The sequence below is a fragment of the Scyliorhinus torazame genome, chromosome 22, assembly GCF_047496885.1.
Source record: "Scyliorhinus torazame isolate Kashiwa2021f chromosome 22, sScyTor2.1, whole genome shotgun sequence".
Lineage (NCBI taxonomy): Eukaryota > Metazoa > Chordata > Chondrichthyes > Carcharhiniformes > Scyliorhinidae > Scyliorhinus > Scyliorhinus torazame.
The window spans coordinates 77,315,644-77,336,033 of record NC_092728.1 but is presented as its reverse complement, the minus strand read 5'-3'; the positions used below and the strand labels follow the sequence as shown (position 1 = coordinate 77,336,033).

Sequence of the window (20,390 nt, the reverse complement as noted above, 5' to 3'; positions counted from 1 at the left end):
GCCCATTGTTTCTGTACCAGCTCTTTGGTAGAGCTGTTCAATTAGACTAATTCTCCTGCATTCCCCCACCCATCTTTTTGAAAGCTACAGCTGAATCTTGTTCTACCATCCTTTCAGGCAGTGCATTCCAGCTCACAACCAAATTTATTTTAGGTTCAAGTAAGTAACTTTTCACTCTTACTGAACCCCCCCCCCCCCAGTTACTGAATAACCCACCTCACTAATAGAAAAAAGTATATTCAAAAACCGTTTTCCAATATGAGAACAACGCAACAAGAGCCGTACAATTGTATTTTGGATAGCTCTAACAAGGAGCTAGCACAGGCACAAACATCCTTCTGTGCTGTAACATTCTATGCTTTTGGAACCTGAATATCAGGGTTGACAGGATCCTTTTATGCCTATGGTTCAATTGTGACCATTATTTCCAATATATTAATTGTTGATTTCAAATGAACGGAAAACATTTTCATCATTCCCCTTTCTCAGTTATCTTTTCAATTGTTTTCATGGCAAAACGCTGTGGATTTTCTTTTTTAAATTAAAAGTCTCTTTTAAATATAAACTTTTCTTTTAACAATTAAAATGGTAATCCAGTGGTCTGGTAACTAGTTTTCATTCTTTTTAAGCTGACCATGATGGAAATGTATTTTTCTAATCAGAAGAGAATCAGTTTTGTGTGTGATGTTTTAATGCTAAATTATGACAATGCACGATTAGGACTTTTTCCAAGTTCCAATCTGATATGCTGCATCATATGCAACTATCTGCAACAGGCAATTTAAAAGCAACCGAAAGCAAATTATGAATGTGAGATTAATAGTGAGGATCACTACAAGTTATTCTTTGCAAAACCAAATAAACCATTTCTTAATCCAAATCATTAATTAATAAAGGATTTGAAACATGCAGTTTGATAGACAGTGAATACATCACCATAAATATAACCTTTGATGAAGTCCAACCAGGTCTCCAAGTTTACTTGCGTATTCTGTTCCTGAACAATTCAAAGATTGTAACAACTGCCCACTATTTAAGAATTTCCCCAAAAAAATTTCAACAAACTTAAATGACGAAGAAAGTGCATACAAATGTCACTAAATAAAAAAAGCTGCATCTCAACAGCATTCTTTCTATTCAATAAAAATCAGACACATTATTTGTTTAAATATAGAATTACGTACTTTTGTGATAAGAATTCGGTAATCTTCTACCATCTGGTCATTGTTATGGCATCCTGCAAGCAGCTGCCAAACTTCACCTCGTAGGGCCTCAGGGACACCACTTCGTACTAAGGCAGACAGCGGTTTTGGTCTTACACTCAGGTTTAGATGCCTGCGCATAATTTCAAATCAGAACATGAGACACTTCAAGTAAAATAACAAAGCTTACTGTTCCACAAGTCCACTCATAAAGAATGTTAATATAAAAACACAAATGTCAACCTCATCTGCACTAATGAACAAAATGCATTTAAACATAGAACCTTGTGAAGAAAAAAATGTATGTTTAATCACAAGGAAATTATTTTTCATTCAAATAGCATCGGATATAATAATTACAAGTGTACTAATCACCACTGACTGGTGCCCCCGACCAAATGGTGCTTTGTACTGTGTAAGAAGAGGGGTTTTTTTTGTTGCAAGATTCTGATGTGACTGACAGACAGGAAAAGTATCTTGCTGATACTCAATTAAAAAAAAAAGATTTTAATATTTCAGCATAATTATGAAATTACTGGCTGTATGTAGGGCCTATGAAAATGCCGTATAGAAGGAAACCCTGCTACAAGCTTACTTCCATCTGTAATTAAAACTCTCAACTGAACTAAAAATAAAATGTTAAATGGAGTTCAGCTATCAGAAAGATGAGACCCAGAAACTGATTGGTGTAATTAATTCAAGATTAGAATCATAAACTAAAACGGCTACTTAAAATATCATGATCTTTAATCCGTTAGGTACAGGCAGACCTATCCGTACTTATCAGCAGACCACCAAATGGTCTGCCAGCTCCCAACACAGTAAGCTTCTTACATGGCAAAGAAAATTCCACTGCTTTGAGAATGGCACTAGAAACACAATGTCCCAACTGACCATACGGCCTTGGTTGATGCAGTTCTAAGAATTTAAATTCTAAAGATCAAAATCATCTTGGCACAGCAAACGAGTAGGAACTGGACTATCACAAGAGATTGCAGTCTCTTCCTATTTACTTCAATGATGTGAATAATTTCAGATCTGACGAAAAATCTCTCAGGAAATGACAAATGTTTCAAGTAAGTTGACAAAGGGTTTTCAAAGTAAATTAAGATTTAAACATTTTATTTGTGTACCACGCAAAAGACATTACGATGTAGCTTTAAAAAATTTATAATATGTACATCTGGATCTTCAAGTGGCATCCAAATCCTGTATTTGTGTTTTTAATTTTAAAAGAAAATATTCACTGATCAAGTATAGATCAAACTTAAATTGTTGGTTTAAAGGCAGCAATATTACTACTTTTGGTTTCCATACAAAATTGCACAGTGCCATCTACAACATCAAAAGCAGAAAGGGTGCATGGTCACTAAATGCAGTGTGGAAGAGAAGTAATGACCTAGCTTGAAAAATTTAAAAGGGAGATGTTCATCTGTTCACCCACTGGGATTTCAGGGAAGGGTTGTTTCAGTGAGTAATTGCTAAATTTAAAAAGGGTGATTATATCTACTATTCTTCATGTTCACAGACTATGGATAATTGTCAATAAGTAACTTCACCCTCCTGCCTAGAGAAATCAATTTTCATTGCATGATGCATCTTTCTTTAGCCAACACATTTAAGTTTCAAATACTTGATTGAAGAATATGGATTTTAAATGTTCTTTCCCTTATCAACTCATTATGAAACTATATGTTGGTCCCACTGCTGCTACATAGACAGAATTGACCAACTTACTTAGGAACTAGCGAACTAAAGTTTTTGCTAACTTCTTGTTAAAGACATGTTCATTAGTTGATTTTAAAATATCACTGATACAAATTTCTCATCTCCCTCTTCTTCAGCAGCATACTTTAGGGAGTGTTTTGAACGGTACTCGTCATTCAGGCTGAAATATTACACTTTCACCAGAACAGATACTGAAAGGCAATTGACCTGAAACATTAACTTTGTTTCTCTCGCCACAGATACTGCCTGGCCCGTTGAGTACGATCAACACTTTCTCTTTTTATTTTAGTTAATAGTTTGGCTTTGATGTTAAAGAATCTAGAATGTGGTACAAGTTTTGTATATTACGATACAGATTTTCGAAGGATACAGATATTAGAAGGCCAAGTCACCAAACTCAACATTCCAAAAACAACAATGCTTTTGATATGGTACGGAATTCAATCTACAACTGGTGAGCACAAACTTTTGAAAAACAGACCAATAAATACAGGCAGATGCAGGCCACAGGCAGTTGCACGCAGAGACACAGGCTAGACTTTTCTTTGAGCAACATTATCATATCCTCACTGGAAAGGGCCTTATTCTGTGCCAATCTAAAAACAAGGTTTCAAGGTTTATTGACCATTCTGAATCAACCCTGAAATGGATCAACCAACTGGATTTATAGGGATAAAATTTCTCACCTTTTCCCTGAAGCTTCTCTGCCCTTGCATGATAGAAAAGTGGCTTAGTGCAAGCTATTGACAACTATAACTTTCTTTTAACACTCACCAGTAAACTCAACAATCTAACATTAGAGTCTCTAGACCACATCTAAAATAACAGAAAAAGCAATTTAACCGCATTATCTTGAAAATTCCATAATGTGGCTTTATATTAAATAAAATAATTAATCAGGCGCAGAACTTGCAAGCATCTTAACACACATTGTACATGGGAAAGGTGGAGCTCAATTCATCATCATAGTAATATTTGGCTTGGTTTATAAAATTCTACTCCCACAGCATGCACACATTTTCCAGCTTAGATTATCTGTAGTGGATCAAAACATTAGGTTGATAAAAAAAGAAACATTAGGTTGCTGGGACACTTTGCCTTTCTCCTGATTAACAACAGAGTATTATTTCACCACTCATAATTTTTCTTTCAAAAAATGTCGGCAGTTCCCATCATGGAATTTTTAAAGTAATCTTGTTGGATTCCTTTTTTTGTTATTTGAGATGTGATCTACAGAATCCAATGTTAAATTGTTGAGATTACTGGTTAGTGTTCAAAGATAGTTATAGCTGCCAATAACTTGCACTAAGCCACTTTTCTATCAGGCAACGGCAGAGAAACTTCAGGAAAAAGGTGAGAAATCTTTTGCCTTTTTCTAATAGATGGGGATTAATTTCTGTGGATATGGAAAAGAATGAGTTTAATCGTAAAGTAACAATATTTACTGACTCACAAGTGGCTATACAGAGAAGTAGTTCAATCAGTTAGCCTTGAAAATGAGTAATTCCATGGGATCAAGCACCACTGCTGGACTTAGTGAAACCAGGACAACACTCCAGTGCAGTGTTGCCGCATTGTTGGAGATGTCCTTCTCTGATCGTTTCAATCTGCCTACTTAGTTGGTATAGACAGATGTCATTCTGATCAACATGTTTGGAAAGCAATGATTGACAGTAGATTCCTGAATTAGTTACAGGTCTTTATTTTTGCCTTAGCAGAGAGTTGGTAAGACCAGGGAAGATAGATACACGTGTGTGAAGTTCAACGTGGTCTTATGGGCCTTGTCTTTTCTCAAATATGTAACAAAAATATTTAAATACAAGTCATTTTACAGACTCCAACCCTCTTCCCAGCAACTATATATGGCTAAATCAGACTGTCACAACATTAGCATCATATTTGTCTCTGAAATGAGCTTCTGACGGCACTCCATCTCAGTAACATCTGCTGCTAAAGCCCTCAGTCACATCTTTGCGACCACTAGACTGGACTATTACAATGCACTCCTGACCATCCTCCCACAATCTACCCTCTGTAAACCAGAGGTCATCCGATGTCTCTTGGTCGCATCAGGTCCCACTCACCCATCACCCTGTACTCTGACTCACAATAGCGGCCCATCAAGTAATACCTCAATTTTAAAATTCTCATCCTCATTTTCAAATCCCTTGGCCTTGCCCCTCCCATATCTATAATCTCCACCAAACAATCCTCTCAGATACCTACCCTCATCTAATTCTGGCCTCCTGAGCATCCTTGATTTTAACTGCTCCACCATTCATGGCTATGCCTTCAGCTACCTGGCCCTTATGGTCTGGAATTTCCAAGCCAAACCTCTGTACTCTTTCTTCCTTTAGGGCCTTCCTTTAAAAAACCTCTCTCTTTGACCAATCTTTTGGTCATCTGCCCCAATATTGCCATACGTGGCCCAGTGTCAAAGTTTGTTTTATAATACTCTCTTGAAGATTCTAGGAATGTTTTATTACATTAAAGATGCTATATAGAAGGGCAGCACGGTGGTGCAGTGGTTAGCACTGCTGCCTCACGGCGCCGAGGTCCCGGGTTCGATCCCGGCCCCGGGTCGCTTGTGTATGGAGTTTGCACATTCTCCCCGTGTCTGCGTGGGTCTCACCCCCACAACCCAAAAAGGTGTTCAGGGTAGGTGAATTAGCTACGCTAAATTGCCCCTTAATTGGAAAAAAAAGAATAGGGCATTCTAAACTTAAAAGAAAAGATGCAATATACATAAAAGTGGTTCTTGCTTACCTTTTTAAACTACCTGAGGAAACATGTGTGCAAAGTGGCTGCCACATAAAGGTAGCTGCAATTGAAAATTATTCACCGTGTGCAAAGCACATTTCAAAACATTACAGACTGAACTATTAAGGAACTGGACAATTTTTTATTTTATCTTCAGTATTGATGAATCAGCTGCAAGAGCCATCGTTGGTCAGAAGTTGCAAACTGACTGAAAATAAGAAATTATGAATGAAACAAAGAATCATTTTTGGCAGCAGCAAATGTTGCTAGTCAGATGGGCAGACAGGCAACAATTGATAAACTGTACATGGAGAATGGATAGCTTAATTTTGAAGCCTCAACTGATTTTCTTTTTGTTAAGTAAACAACAGTGCTAAATTAAATGTTTGTCCAAGGACTGAACAAGGTTATCTGTTGTCTCTATGTCGCATCTAGTCCCATTCACCCATCACCCATGCTCTGACTCACTACAGCGGTCCATCAAGTCATACCTCAATTTTAAAATTCTCATCCTCTTAACCCGTGGCACCTTCCCTGCCCAGGCCAACCCAGCTCATTCACCGGGAACACGTCACTTTTCCCTATGTTTAGATTAAATCCCGAGAACGCCCCGAACTTCCCCAACAGGCCCATGATCCTCTCCATGCTCTCCAGTGGGTCAGACATTACAATAATAGGTCTTCCGCGTATAGAAACACCCAATGCTCCCTTCGTCCCCTCGTAATCGCTTGCCACTCTGTTGACCCCCTAAGAGCCATTGCCAGAGGCTCCATCGTTAGCGCAAACAACAACGGCGACAGCGGGCACACCTGCCTTGTTCCCCTGTGCAGTTCAAAGTTTTGTGAGCCCATATCGTTGATCCGTACACTCGCCACCTGTGCCACATATAACTGGTCCATCCATGCCCAAACACGAATCTTCCCAGCACCTCAAAAAGGTACCACCACTCCACCCGGCCAAATGCCTTATCTGCATATCCCCCCCCAACCGAAACCTCCCGGTTCACCACAAAAAGTTGATTCTTGAATACATCCGATGAAAACGTGAGAAAAAGATATACTCCCTTCCCCCTGGGGTCTTGAAGCGCCACAGGTCCACTATACCCAGCTTTTCCTTTTTTAAAAAAAAATATGTTTTATTGAAATTTTTTTCCCAAACAACAATTTTTCCCCTCTTACAAAGCAAACGCAACAATAACAATACAGAAATTTTTAACAATACACAAGTAACAAAACCCCTTTATCTTTGACCTAAACTAAACCCCCCCCTCCTCCCCCCTGGGTTGCTGCTGCTGGTCATCTGTCTTCCCTCTAACGTTCCCCTAGGTAGTCGAGAAATGGCTGCCACCACCTGGTGAACCCTTGAGCCGATCCTCTCAGAGCAAACTTTATCTGCTCCAGTTTAATGAACCCCGCCATATCATTTACCCAGGCCTCCAGTCTGGGGGGTTTTGCCTCCTTCCACATGAGTAGGATCCTGCGCCGGGCTACTAGGGACGCAAAGGCCACAACGTCGGCCTCTTTCGCCTCCTGCACTCCCGGCTCTTCCGCAACTCCAAATAGAGCTAACCCCCAGTCTGGTTTGACCCGGGCCTTCACCACCCGCGAAATCACTCCCGTCACTCCCTTCCAATACCCTTCCAGTGCCGGGCACGCCCAAAACATATGTGCGTGGTTTGCCGGGCTCCCGCCACACCTCCCACATTTGTCCTCCACTCCAAAGAACCTGCTCAATCTTGCTCCCGTTATGTGTGCTCTATGTAGCACCTTAAATTGAATCAGGCTAAGCCTGGCGCATGAGGAAGAGGAATTTACCCTGCTTAGGGCATCAGCCCACATACCCTCCTCTATCTCCTCCCCTAATTCTTCTTCCCACTTTCCTTTTAGTTCGCCCACCGACTCCTCCCCCTCTTCCCTCATCTCTCGGTAAATCTCTGACACCTTGCCCTCTCCGACCCACACCCCTGAAAGCACCCTGTCCTGTATCCCCTGTGTCGGGAGCAACGGAAATTCCCTCACCTGTTGTCTAGTAAACGCCCTCACCTGCATATATCTCAAGAAATTTCCCCGGGGCAACTTATACTTTTCCTCCAATGCTCCCAAGCTCGCAAAAGTCCCATCTATAAATAAATCTCCCACCCTCCTAATTCCCAACTGGTACCAGCTCTGAAATCCTCCATCCATTCTTCCTGGGGCGAACCTATGGTTGTTCCTGATTGGTGACCGCACCAGGGCTCCCCGCACCCCTCTCTGTCGCCTCCACTGTCCCCAGATATTCAATGTTGCCGCCACCACCGGGTTCGTGGTAAATTTTTAGGTGAGATCGGTAGCGGCGCCGTCACCAGCGCCTCTAAACCCGTCCCTTTACAGGACTTTCTCTCCAGTCTTTTCCACGCCGCTCCCTCACCCTCCATCATCCATTTACGTATCATTGCCACATTGGCGGCCCAATAGTAATCGCCCAAGATCGGTAGTGCCAATCCTCCTCTGTCCCTACTACGCTGAAGGAACCCCCTCCTTACTCACGGAACTTTCCCTGCCCACACGAAGCTCGTGATGCTCCTGTCTATTTTATTAAAAAAGGTCTTGGTGATTAGTATAGGGAGACATTGAAATACAAATAAGAACCTCGGGAGGACCATCATCTTAATTGCTTGCACCCTGCCCGCCAGCGATAGAGGCTGCATGTCCCACCTCTTGAAGTCCTCCTCCATTTGTTCTACCAACCATGTCAGATTAAGTCTGTGCAAGGTTCCCCAGCTCCTAGCGATCTGAATCCCCAGGTATCGGAAGTTTCTTGCCACTTTCCTTAGAGGCAAGCCTTCTATCTCTCTACTCTGGTCCCCTGGATGTATCACAAATAATTCACTCTTCCCCATGTTTAGCCTATACCCCGAGAAATCCCCGAACCCCCTCAAAATTCGCATAACCTCTATCATCCCCCCCGCTGGGTCCGACACGTATAACAATAGGTCATCCGCGTATAACGAGACTCGGTGTTCTTCTCCCCCTCTAATCACCCCTCTCCATTTCCTGGAGTCTCTCAACGCGATGGCCAGAGGTTCAATTGCCAACGCGAACAACAATGGAGACAGCGGGCATCCCTGTCTTGTTCCCCTATATAGTCGGAAATACTCCGATCTATGTCGACCTGTAACTACGCTTGCCATTGGAGCCCCATAAAGAAGTCTAACCCAGCTAATAAACCCGTTCCCAAACCCAAACCTCCTTAACACTTCCCATAAATACTCCCACTCCACCCTATCAAATGCCTTCTCTGCGTCCATTGCCGCCACTATCTCTGCCTCCCCCTCCACTGGGGGCATCATTATCACCCCTAATAGTCGTCGCACGTTAACATTCAGTTGTCTCCCTTTTACGAACCCTGTCTGGTCTTCGTGCACCACCCCCGGGACACAGTCCTCTATCCTCGATGCCAGTACCTTTGCCAACAATTTGGCGTCCACGTTCAATAATGAAATGGGTCTATAGGACCCGCACTGCAACGGATCTTTATCCCTCTTCAAAATTAACGATATCGTCGCCTCCGACATCGTCGGGGGTAGAGTCCCCCCTTTCCTGGCCTCATTGAACGTCCTCGCCATCAACGGGGCCAACAAGTCCACATATTTTCTGTAATACTCCACCGGGAACCTGTCTGGTCCTGGGGCCTTCCCTGCTTGCATGCTTCCCAGTCCCTTAATAACCTTGTCCACCCCAATCGGTGCCCCCAGGCCTACCACCCCCCGCTCCTCCACTTTCGGGAACCTCAATTGGTCCAGGAACTGCCGCATCCCCTCCTCTCCCTCTGGGGGTTGAGACCTATACAGTTCCTCATAGGTCTTGAACACCTCATTTATCTTTCCTGCCCTTCACACCGTGTCTCCCCTTTCGTCTCTAATTCCTCCTATCTCCCTCGCTGCTGCCCTCTTTCGCAATTGATGAGCCAACAGGCGACTAGCCTTTTCCCCATATTCATACCTCCTCCCATGTGCCTTCCTCCACAGTACCTCCGTCTTTCTGGTGGTCAGAAGGTCAAATTCCGTCTGGAGTCGTCTCCTCTCCCTGTACAATTCCTCCTCCGGGGTCTCTGCAAATTCCCTATCCACCCTTAAAATCTCCCCCAGTAATCTTTCCCTTTCCTTGGCCTCTGTTTTCCTTTTGTGGGCCCCAATGGAGATCAGCTCTCCTCTGACCACCGCTTTTAGTGCTTCCCATACCACTCCCACAAGGACCTCGCCGTCGTCATTGACCTCCAGGTATCTCTCAATACACCCCCGCACTCTTGCACACACTCCCTCATCCGCCATCAGTCCCACATCTAATCGCCAGAGTGTTCTCTGCTCCCTTTCCTCTCCTAATTCCAGGTCCACCCAATGTGGGGCATGATCCGAAACCGCTATGGCTGAGTACTCAGCTTCTTCCACCCTAGAGATCAATGACCTTCCCAAAACAAAAAAATCTATCCGGGAGTACACTTTATGGACATGGGAGAAGAAGGAAAACTCCCTAGCCCTAGGTCTAAGAAATCGCCATGGATCCACTCCCCCCATTTGGTCCATAAACCCCTTAAGTACCTTGGCCGCTGCCGGCCTTCTTCCGGTCCTTGAGCTGGATCTATCTAGCCCCGGGTCCAGCACCGTATTAAAGTCCCCACCTAAAATCAAGTTTCCTACTCCCCAGCATCCGTCCCATAAATCCCGCATCGTCCCAGTTTGGGGCATACACATTAACCAACACGACCTCCATTCCCTCCAGCCTACCACTCACCATTACATATCTACCTCCGCTATCTGCTACGATGTTCTTTGCTTCAAATGCTACCCGTTTCCCCACCAAAATGTCCACTCCTCTATTCTTTGCGTCCAGTCCTGAGTGGAACACCTGTCCCACCCATCCGTTCCTTAGCCTAACTTGGTCCGCCACCTTTAGGTGCGTCTCTTGGAGCATAACCACGTCTGCCCTTAGTCCTTTCAAATGCGCGAGCACTCGGGCCCTTTTTATCGGTCCGTTCAGGCCTCTCACGTTCCACGTGATCAGTCTCACTAGGGGGCTACCTGCCCCCCTCCCGTGTCGACTAGCCATTACCTTCTCTAGGCCAGTCCCATATCCCGCCTCCGCGCTCCCGCTCGCTCCCCCAGCGTCGCACACCATCCCCGTCCACCCACTCTTTAGCCATTTCCTTTTGGATTTCCGCAGCAGCAACCCAGTTGTCCCCCCCTCCCCCTCCCTCCCCGCTAGATCTCTTTCTAGCATGATTGCTCCCCCCATATTACTTCCGTAAGTCATACCCAGCTTTTCCATAAACCCACCCAGCACCTTTGCCATTTGTATCCTATCCATTGACCTGGGGCTCAATCTTTCTACCCTCGGCTCTAGGACACAATTGAAATCTCCCATAATTAACGTGCGTGGCCAAGTCCGGGATCGATGCCAGTAACACCCCATAAAACCTATATCGTCCCAATTCGGTGCATACACATTCACCAATACCACCGGCATCCCCTCCATACCCCACTTACCATCACATATCTCCCACCCGGGTCCCTCACTTCCTTCGTGCTCACAATACCTGTTTTCGTGCTCATCAAAATGGCCTCCCCCCCCCCGCGACTTTGAATCAAACCCAAAATGGAAAATCCGACCCACACATCCCTTCCTCAGCCTAAGCTGGTCCTTCAGGCGGAGGTGCATCTCCTGCGGAAAGACCACCTCCGCTTTTAAACTCCTTAGGTACGCAAAGACCCGTCATCATTTCACCGGTCCATTGAGCCCTCGCATGTTTCATGTTATCAGCCTTACCGGGGGCATACGCCTCCATTCCCCTAAATCCTCCTCTTTCGGCTCTACCCCTGTTAATTTCACACTGTACCTGGCCCATCCAAGATGGCCCCTTTCCCAGCCTCTGACCCTCCCCCAACCACCTCTCTCGGCCTTCTCCCCCACCTCACTTCCATTCACCAGCATTATCTGCCAGCTTGGCAACTCCTGCCCAAAGGCTCCTCTTACCGACCCTCCATCGCTCCCCCACCCTCACCTCTCTGTTCTGTGAAGGCTCCCCATGTACTGCACCCTCCCCCACTCAAAGACTTATTGCGAAACACAGGTCACCGTCCCAACGACAAACAAATAGAATAAACCCAGCCACAGACAGCAGGAGGGGGAGCTGGGGACAGCCGTCCCCTTACCAACTGTTCACCCCTGCTACCCTTTGTTGACCCAACAGAAAAAAGAAAAACCCTCCACGTCGGAGGAAAATAAAAAATGCCCCCCCCTCCTTCCAACCCCCCCAACTCTACCCATATTCTCCATTACTCCAAAGTGCCAGCACCTCCATCTCCCCAAATTGTTCAGTTCTGCTCCTTGATAAAGTCATTGGCCGCTTCTGGGGTCTCAAAATATTATTCCCAGCCTTCATAAGTCACCCATAGATTCGCCAGCACCCCAAACCTGATATGCCGTCAATACTGCACCGCCTTGGCCCTGTTGAACTCTGCACGCCATTTTGCCAGTTCAGCTCCAATGTCTTGGTATATTAGGACTTGCTCCCCTCCCATTCGCAGTTCCGCTTCTCCCTGGCTCACTCCAGAATCTTCTCTTGCTCCACGAACTTGTGGAGTCTCACGATCATCGCCCGCGGCAGCTCCCCAGCTCTTGGCTTCTGCCTCAGAGACCTGTGTGCTCTGTCCACCCCAGGGGCTTGTCCAGCACCCCCTCCACCACCCTAGAAACATACCTTGTGCCACTCGCATCTTCCACTCCTTCAGGCAGGCCAACTATTCGCAGATTCAGCCTTCTCGACCTGTTTTCCTGCTCCTCCACCTTTGCTATCAACATCTTGCAAAGGTCCCCGAAGAGCCCCATCTTCGCCTCCAGTGCCATCACTCTATCGCTATGATCCGACATCGCCCTCTCAATCTCTCGGATCTGTGACCCGTGTCTCCAAACGTTTCTTTACCCTCTTCATCAAGCCCTTCAGGGGTGCCACAGCCCCTTCGATGGCCTTCAATCGAATCTGCTGCATCTCCTTCCTCTGCTGGCGGAACTCATGAATGATAAAGTCCTCTAAAAGGCAAACCTTCCCAAGTATGCTAACACATCAATCAGAGATGATTTCGCTGGCTTGGGCATGTTTGAAGCATAGAAGGCAGATGCACTCCTGAGGATTTTCCGAGGGAGGGAGCCGAAGACCAGTAGGACACCCAAAACTCTGCATCTGATAACTTTACATGCAGCTCTTGTAGCAGAACCTGCCTCTCATGAATCGGTCTCTTCAGCTATCAGAATTGCACCACATGAAACTTCCCCATCCTTTATGGACTTGTTGCATGTCCACATGGGCGGCATGGTAGCACAGTGGTTACCACTGTTGCTTCACAGCGCTAGGGTCCTAGGTTCAATTCCCGGCTTGGGTCACTGTCTGTGGGGAGTCTGCACGTTCTCTCCGTGTCTGCGTGGGTTTCCTCCGGGAGCACCGGTTTCCTCCCAAAGTCCCAAAAGACGTGCTTGTTAGGTGAATTGGACATTCTGAATTCTCCCTCTGTCTACCCAAATATGTGCCGGGATGTGGTGAATAGGGGATTTTTACAGTAACTTCAATGCAGTGTTAATGCAAACTTACTTGTGACACTAATAAAGATTATCATCGTGTGTAGATGGAAGGATGCTGACGCACACTTAACCTGAAAATCAACATGATTTTAGAGTACCCAATTATGTTTTTCCTATTAAGGGCCAATTTAGCGTGGCCAATCTACCTAACCTGCACATCTTTGGGTTGCGGGAATGAAACCCACGCAGACACGGGGAGAATGTGTAAACTCCACACAGACCGTGACCCAGGGCCGGGATCGAACCCGGGTTCTCAGCGGCATAAGCAGCAGTGCTAACCACTGCGCCACCATGCCGCCCGAACATGATTTCTCAACTTTAAACAAAACACAAAAGGCTGACACAGCAGGTTAATGGTCTATCTGTACTTCCACAATGACATCAGTGCAACTAAGAGCCAAATGAAACCCTTTTTCTAAGCAGCATGCTAATTGATCAGCAATTCAACATATTTTAAAAAAAATATTTTTATTAGGGTATTTGCAAGTTTTTGTAATTGTAATAATAACAATGCCATGAACATGGTACAATAAGCATTTCCCCCCCCATCCCAATCTTCACAAACCCCAACCATGAAACAACAATCCGGCCCCCTCTCCCCCCCCGCCCCTTTGGAATACTGCATCTGCTGACAGTTTAATTTTCCCCGAGAAAGTCGACGAACGGCTGCCCCCTCCGGGTGAATCCTACCATTGACCCTCTTACAGCAAACTTTATTTTCTCAAGACTGAGAAACCCAGCCACGTCACTAACCCAGGTCTCCACACTCGGGAGCTTCAAGTCCCTCCACATTAATAAGATCCGTCTCCGGGCTACCAAGAAGGTAAAGGCCAAGACGTCAGCCTCTTTCGCCCCCTGAACTCCCGGCTCTTCCGACACTCCAAAGATCGCTAACCCTGGTCGGCACCACCCGTGCTTTGAGTACCGTGGACATTGCCTCAGCGAAACCCTGCCAGAACCCTCAAAGCTTCGGGCATGCCCAGAACATGAGGACATGGTTTGCTGGGCTTCCCGCGCACCTCGCACACCTGTCCTCTACCCCGAAAAACATGCTCATCCGGGCCACAGTCATGTGTGCCCGGTGGACTACCTTGAATTGTATCAGGCTAAGCCTAGCACATGATGAGGATGTATTAACCCTGCTTAGGGCATCTGCCCACAGACCCGCTCCTATCTCTCCTCCTAACTCGTCCTCCCACTTGCCCTGAAGCTCCTCCTCTGGGGTTTTCTCCACATCCCACAGCTCCTGGTAAATCTCTGATACCTTCCCCTCCCCTCTCCCACTCAGGTACTGGAGACAACTCTGTCTTGTATACCCGTGGCGGCAGCAGCAGCGGGAAGGCTGGAACCTGCTTTCTCAAGAAGTCTAGCACCTGCAAATACCTATATCCGTTCCCTGCTCGCAATTCAAATTTATCCCCCAAAGTTTTCAAGCTGGGGAATCTCCCGTCTATAAATAGATCCCCCATCCTTCTAATTCCTGCCCTTTGCCAACTCCGGAACCCACCATCCAGCCTACCCGGTCTAATCATGGCTATATTAGCCGCCCAGTAGTAATTGCAGAGGTTCGACGGCGCCAACCCACCTGACTGCGCTCCAGCAACACTTTCTTCACTCGCGGGGTTTTAACCTACCACACAAAGCCCGAAATAACCTTATTCACCCGCTGGAATAAGGCCTTTGGGATGAAGATGGGGAGGCACTGAAAGACAAACAGAAATCTGGGGAGGACCGTCATTTTCACGGTCTGTACCCTCTCCGCCAGTAATAGCGGGAGCATGTCCCATCTCTTAAAGTCCCCTTTCATTTGTTCTACCAACCGGGATAGGTTTAACTTGTACAGTGCCTCCCATTCCCGAGCCACCTGGATTCCCAGATACCGAAAGCTCTTCCCTACCATTCTAAGTGGCAGCTCTACCAGTCTCTTCTCCTGTCCTCTTGCCTGGATTACGAACATCTCGCTTCCCCATGAGGCTCTTAACACCTTAACACCATGGCCAATGACTCTATGGCCAGAGCAAACAATAACAGGAAGAGGGGGCACCCTTGCCTCGTCCCACGATGTAGTTTAAAATACCCCAACCTCAGCCGGTTCATACGCACACTCGCTACTGGTGCCTGTTAGAGCATCCGCACCCAGTCAATAAAGCCCTCAACAAACCCAAACCTCCCAGCGTCTCACACAGGTAATTCCACTCCACCCGATCAAAAGCCTTCTCCGCATCCATCGTTACCACCACCTCCGCCTCCTCTCCTTCTGAGGGCATCATAATAACATTTAAAAGCCTTCAAACATTGGTCTGGAGTTGCCTGCCCTTTACAAATCCCGTCTGGTCTTCCCCCATCACCCCCGGGACACAGTCAATGAAATCGAGGCCTGCGACATTGTTGGGGGAGGACTCCCTTCTCTCTCACTTCATTAAATGTCCTCACCAGCAGTGGGCTCAATATCTCTGAAAACCTCTTATAGAATTCCACCGGATAGCCCTCAGGCCCCGGGGCCTTGCCCGACTGCATGCCCTCCAGCCCCTCAATTATTTCCTCAATTTGAAAATGAAATGAAATGAAATGAAAATCGCTTATTGTCACAAGTAGGCTTCAAATGAAGTTATTGTGAAAAGCCACAAGTCACCACATTCCTTCGCCTGTTTGGGGAGGCTGTTACGGGAATTGAACCATGCCGCTGGCCTGCCTTGGTCTGCTTTCAAAGCCAATTGGGGCTCCAAGCCCTTCCACCAGATCCTCATCTACCCTTGGAAAACTCAACTGATCCAAAAACTGCCTCATCCCCTCCACCCCAGCCAGGGGGTTCCGACTCATATAATTTACAATAAAAGTCCTTAAACACCTCATTCACCCCTACTGGGTCCAGGACAGTATTCCCGCCTCTACTCTTTACTTTCCCTATCTCCCTGGCCGCCTCTCTTTTTCTGAGCTGATGCGCTAACATTCTGCTTGCCTTTTCCCCGTACTCATAAACCACCCCCCTTGCCTGCCTCAGCGGTTCCACCGCTTTCCCTGAAGTCAACAGCCCAAACTCCGCCTGTAATCTCCGCCGCGCCCTCGGTAGCCCCGCAATCGGGGCTCCGAGTATCTCCTGTCCACCTGGAGTATCTCCTCCACTAACCTATCCCTGTCAGCTCGTTCTACCTTTTCTCTGTGGGCCCATATCAAGATTAATTCCCCTCTGACCACTGCCTTCAAAGCTTCCCAAACTGTCGCTGCAGAGACCTCCTCCCGTATCATTTGTTTCCAGGTAGTTCTGGATGGACTTGTTAACCCGCCCACAGATCGCTTCGTCCACTAGCAACCCCACATCCAGTCTCCACAGCGGGCGTTGCCCTCTCTCCACACTAACCCGTAGATCCGGCCAATGTGGGGCATAATCCGACACTGTGATTGCCGAGTACTCAGCATCCACCACCCCCGGTATTAGCGCCCTGCTCAGAACAAAAAAGTCAATGCGAGAGTATACCTTATGGACATGGGAGAAAAAAGAAAACTCCTTCGCCCTTGGCCGTGCAAACCTCAATGGGTCTACTGCCCCCATCTGTTCCATAAACCCCTTCAATTCCATTGCCGCAGCCGGCCTCCTCCCTATCTTGGATTTTGACTGGTCCAATTCCAGATCAATGACTGTGTTAAAATCTCCTCCATAATCAGGTTATGTGACTCTAAGTCTGGGATCTTACCCAACACCCACCTCATAAATTCCACATCATCCCAATTCGGAGCATACATGTTCACAAGTGCCACCCGCACCCTCTCCAGCTTCCCACTCACCTTTCTGTACCTACCCCCCTTGCCTGACACGATTTTCCCTGCCTCGAATGCCACTCGTTTATTGATCAAGATCGCTACCCCTTGGTCTTTGAGTCCAGCCCTGAGTGGAATAATTGTCCAGCCCACCCCTTTCCCATTCTCGTCTGGTCTATAACCTTTAGGTGTGTCTCTTGTAGCATTGCCATGTCCACGTCAAAAAAGCCCCTTATTACACATAACACTACTTATACTGATACAGCTCAGCACAACAAATCGCCACCACAGTACTCTCCAAGGCTTCAGTGTCTTTTATTTCACCTCCAGTCTTTTTCTTTAATAGAAGTCCATACTTCGTCTGGTGTTTCAAAGTAGAAGTTCCGTTCCTCATGTGTGACCCACAGATGGCTGGGTACAACATCCCGAACTTCACCCCCTTCTTAAAGAGGGCCGTTTTTGCCCGATTGAACCCAGCTCGCCTCTTGGGCAAATCCGCGCCCGGGTCCTGATAAATGCGCAGATCACAATTCTCGCACTTGCTGCTCCGTTCTTTCTTGGCCACCACAGAACCTGTCCCTTGTCCAGGAATCGGTGTAAGCGTAGCATCACCTCGGCGGCTCCTTCGCTTGGAGCTTCTTCGCGAGGGCTCTGTGCGCTCTATCTATTTCCAGGGGCCGAGGGAACGCCTCAGTGCCCATCAATTTCTCCAACATGTCCATCACATAAGCCCTCACATCCGATCCCTCACTGCCTTAAGGCAGTTCTAAGATTCTGCCAGCTCGCCTCTTGGCCAAATCCGTGCCCGGGTCCTGATAAATGCGCAGATCACAATTCTCCCACTTGCTGCTCCGTTCTTTCTTGGCCACCGCAGAACCTGTTCCTTGTCCAGGAATCGGTGTAAGCGTACCATCACCCTCGGCGGCTCCTTCGCTCGGAGCTTCTTCGCGAGGGCTCTGTGCGCTCTATCTATTTCCAGGGGCCGAGGGAACGCCTCAGCCCCCATCAACTTCTCCAACATGTCCGTCACATAAGCCCTCACGTCCGATCCCTCACTGCCTTCAGGCAGTTCTAAGATTCTGCCTCCTGGGCCTGTTCTCCAGGTCCTCCAGCTTCTCCTGCATTCTTTTCTTGCGGTCATTCATCATCTCCACCTTGGTCTCCAGCACGGTTATGTATTCCTCCTGCTCGGACACCTTTTTCTCCACCTCCTGGATTGCTCTTCCGTGGATCTCTTGATTCTGCACCAGTTGATCTATCGAAGTCTTAATCAGGTCCAGAGTGTCCTTCTTCAGCTTGGTGAAGCAATCTTCGAAAAACTTCACCAGCTGCTCCGTCGATCACTGTGCCGTCTCCCCGCGTCCCTTGCTCTCTGCCAGGCTTTCCCCCGTTGCCAGCTCTGCTCGCATCTTCCTTATAGGACTTTGTCTTCTCGCACGACCACTTCTGTCCAATTCATCATACACTGGAAGAGGATTTCTCCTCACTGTCTCACTCTTCACCAATTTATCCCATAAAATCCGGGAGAAAAAGGTCCAAAAGTCCGTCACAGACAGGAGCTATCAAATGTGTGACCGTGGCCGCCACCGAAAGTCAGCAATTCAACATATTGTTACGCTTCTTCATTGCTTCTTTCCCTTCCCCTATTCCAAACACCAAGGAGATAGTATTTGGCATATTAATAAATTAAAGATAGCACCAGAATGGCTAAAAAGGATTCCAGGAAAGTAGAATACCCCTTTTCCTTTTGTCTACTATGTACATACTGTGTACGTTCCCTTGGCCGCAGAAAATACATTTCACTGCACTTTGGTACATGGGACAATAAATATTAATCAATCAATGAATGTACCCACCTGATTAATTACAGACTATGATTTTATTATCCAGAGGCAGTCATTATCTTATCCATATATAGTTATTTTCACATTAATATGGTCTCATGAATGTGGTTTTTACTGTGCTGAACTGAATGCTTTTGGAAAAACAGTTACAAGAAACTTCTTTAAAAATCTAGAAATATCATATATGGTAAATGAAAAAACTATAATTACGAGGAGAGACTTGTAATAAAGGGGGCGGGATTCTCCACAATCAACGTGATGTCCGCCGACCGGCGCCAAAAACGGCGGGAATCAGTCCGGCATCGGCCGCCTCCGCATCTTGAGGGGCCGTGCCCTCACCTTGAGGGGCTAGGCCCGCGCCAGACTGATTTCCGCCCCGCCAGCTGGCAGGAAAGGCCTTTGGTGCCCCGCCAGTTGGCGCGGAAATGACTTTGCCGTGCGGCGCATGCGCGGGAGCGTCAGCAGCCACTCACGGCAGCCCGCGCATGCGCAGTGGAGGGGGTCTCTTCCGCCTCCGCCATAGTGGAGACCATGGCGGAGGCAGAAGGAAAAGAGTGCCCCCACGGCACAGGCCCGCCCGCGGATCGGTGGGCCCCGATCGCGGGCCAGGCCACCGTGGGGGCACCCCCCGGGGCCAGATCGCCCCGCGACCCCCCCAGGACCTCGGAGTCCACCCGCGCCGCCTTGTCCCGCTGGTAAGAGAGGTGGTTTGATTCTCGCCGGCGCGACAGGCATTCCAGCAGCGGGACTTCGGCCCATCGCCGGCCGGAAAATCGCCGGGGGGGGGGGGGGCCCGCCAACCGGCGTGGCGCGATTCCCACCCCCGCCGAATATCCGGTGCCGGAGAATTCGGCAACCGGCGGGGGCGGGATTCACGCCAGCCCCCGGCATTCTCCAATCCGGCGGGGGCTCGGAGAATCCCACCCAGGGTATAGGTCATGAAGCAGAGTGTTGAGATAAATTGGTGATTTTCAGGTTGGCAACCTTTGAGTAGTGGAGTGCCACAGGGATCAGTAGTGAGGTTTCAACGGTTTACAATCTATATCAATGATTTGGATGAAGGGACCGAATGTATGGTTGCTAAATTTGGTCATGACTCAAAAATAGGTAGTGAAGTAAGTTGTAAAGAGAGCATTAAGAGTCTACAAAGGGATTTGGACAGGTTAAGTGAGTGGGAACAAAAACTGGCAGATGGAGCATCATGTGAGAAAGTGTCAACTTTTCCACTATGGCAGGAAGAATAGAAAATCAGTATAATAAGTGAATGAAGAGACTGCAGATCTCTACAGTGGTTCAAGAAGGCAACTCACCACCACCTTCTGAAGGGCAACTAGGCAAGGGCACTAAATGCTGGCCTAACCAGCGTCGCCCACATCCCGTAAATTAATTTTTTAAAAACTCTATGGTAGAGGGATCTGGTTTCCTGGTACATTAGTCACAAAAGGTTAGTATGCAGGTATAGCAAGTGATCAGGAAATCAAATGGAATGT

General features: G+C 47.2%; 1 protein-coding gene across 5 annotated transcripts in view; it reads right to left on the bottom strand.

Annotated features, from left to right (window-relative positions):
- Positions 1-20,390, bottom strand: part of rabgap1 (RAB GTPase activating protein 1) — a 286,948-nt gene that overhangs the window by 132,168 nt on the left and 134,390 nt on the right. For all 5 annotated transcript variants that reach the window (XM_072488399.1, XM_072488395.1, XM_072488396.1 and 2 more), the window contains one exon: positions 1,185-1,335. In XM_072488399.1, the coding sequence (XP_072344500.1) occupies positions 1,185-1,335 (151 nt within the window). The remainder of the gene's footprint in view (positions 1-1,184; positions 1,336-20,390) is intronic.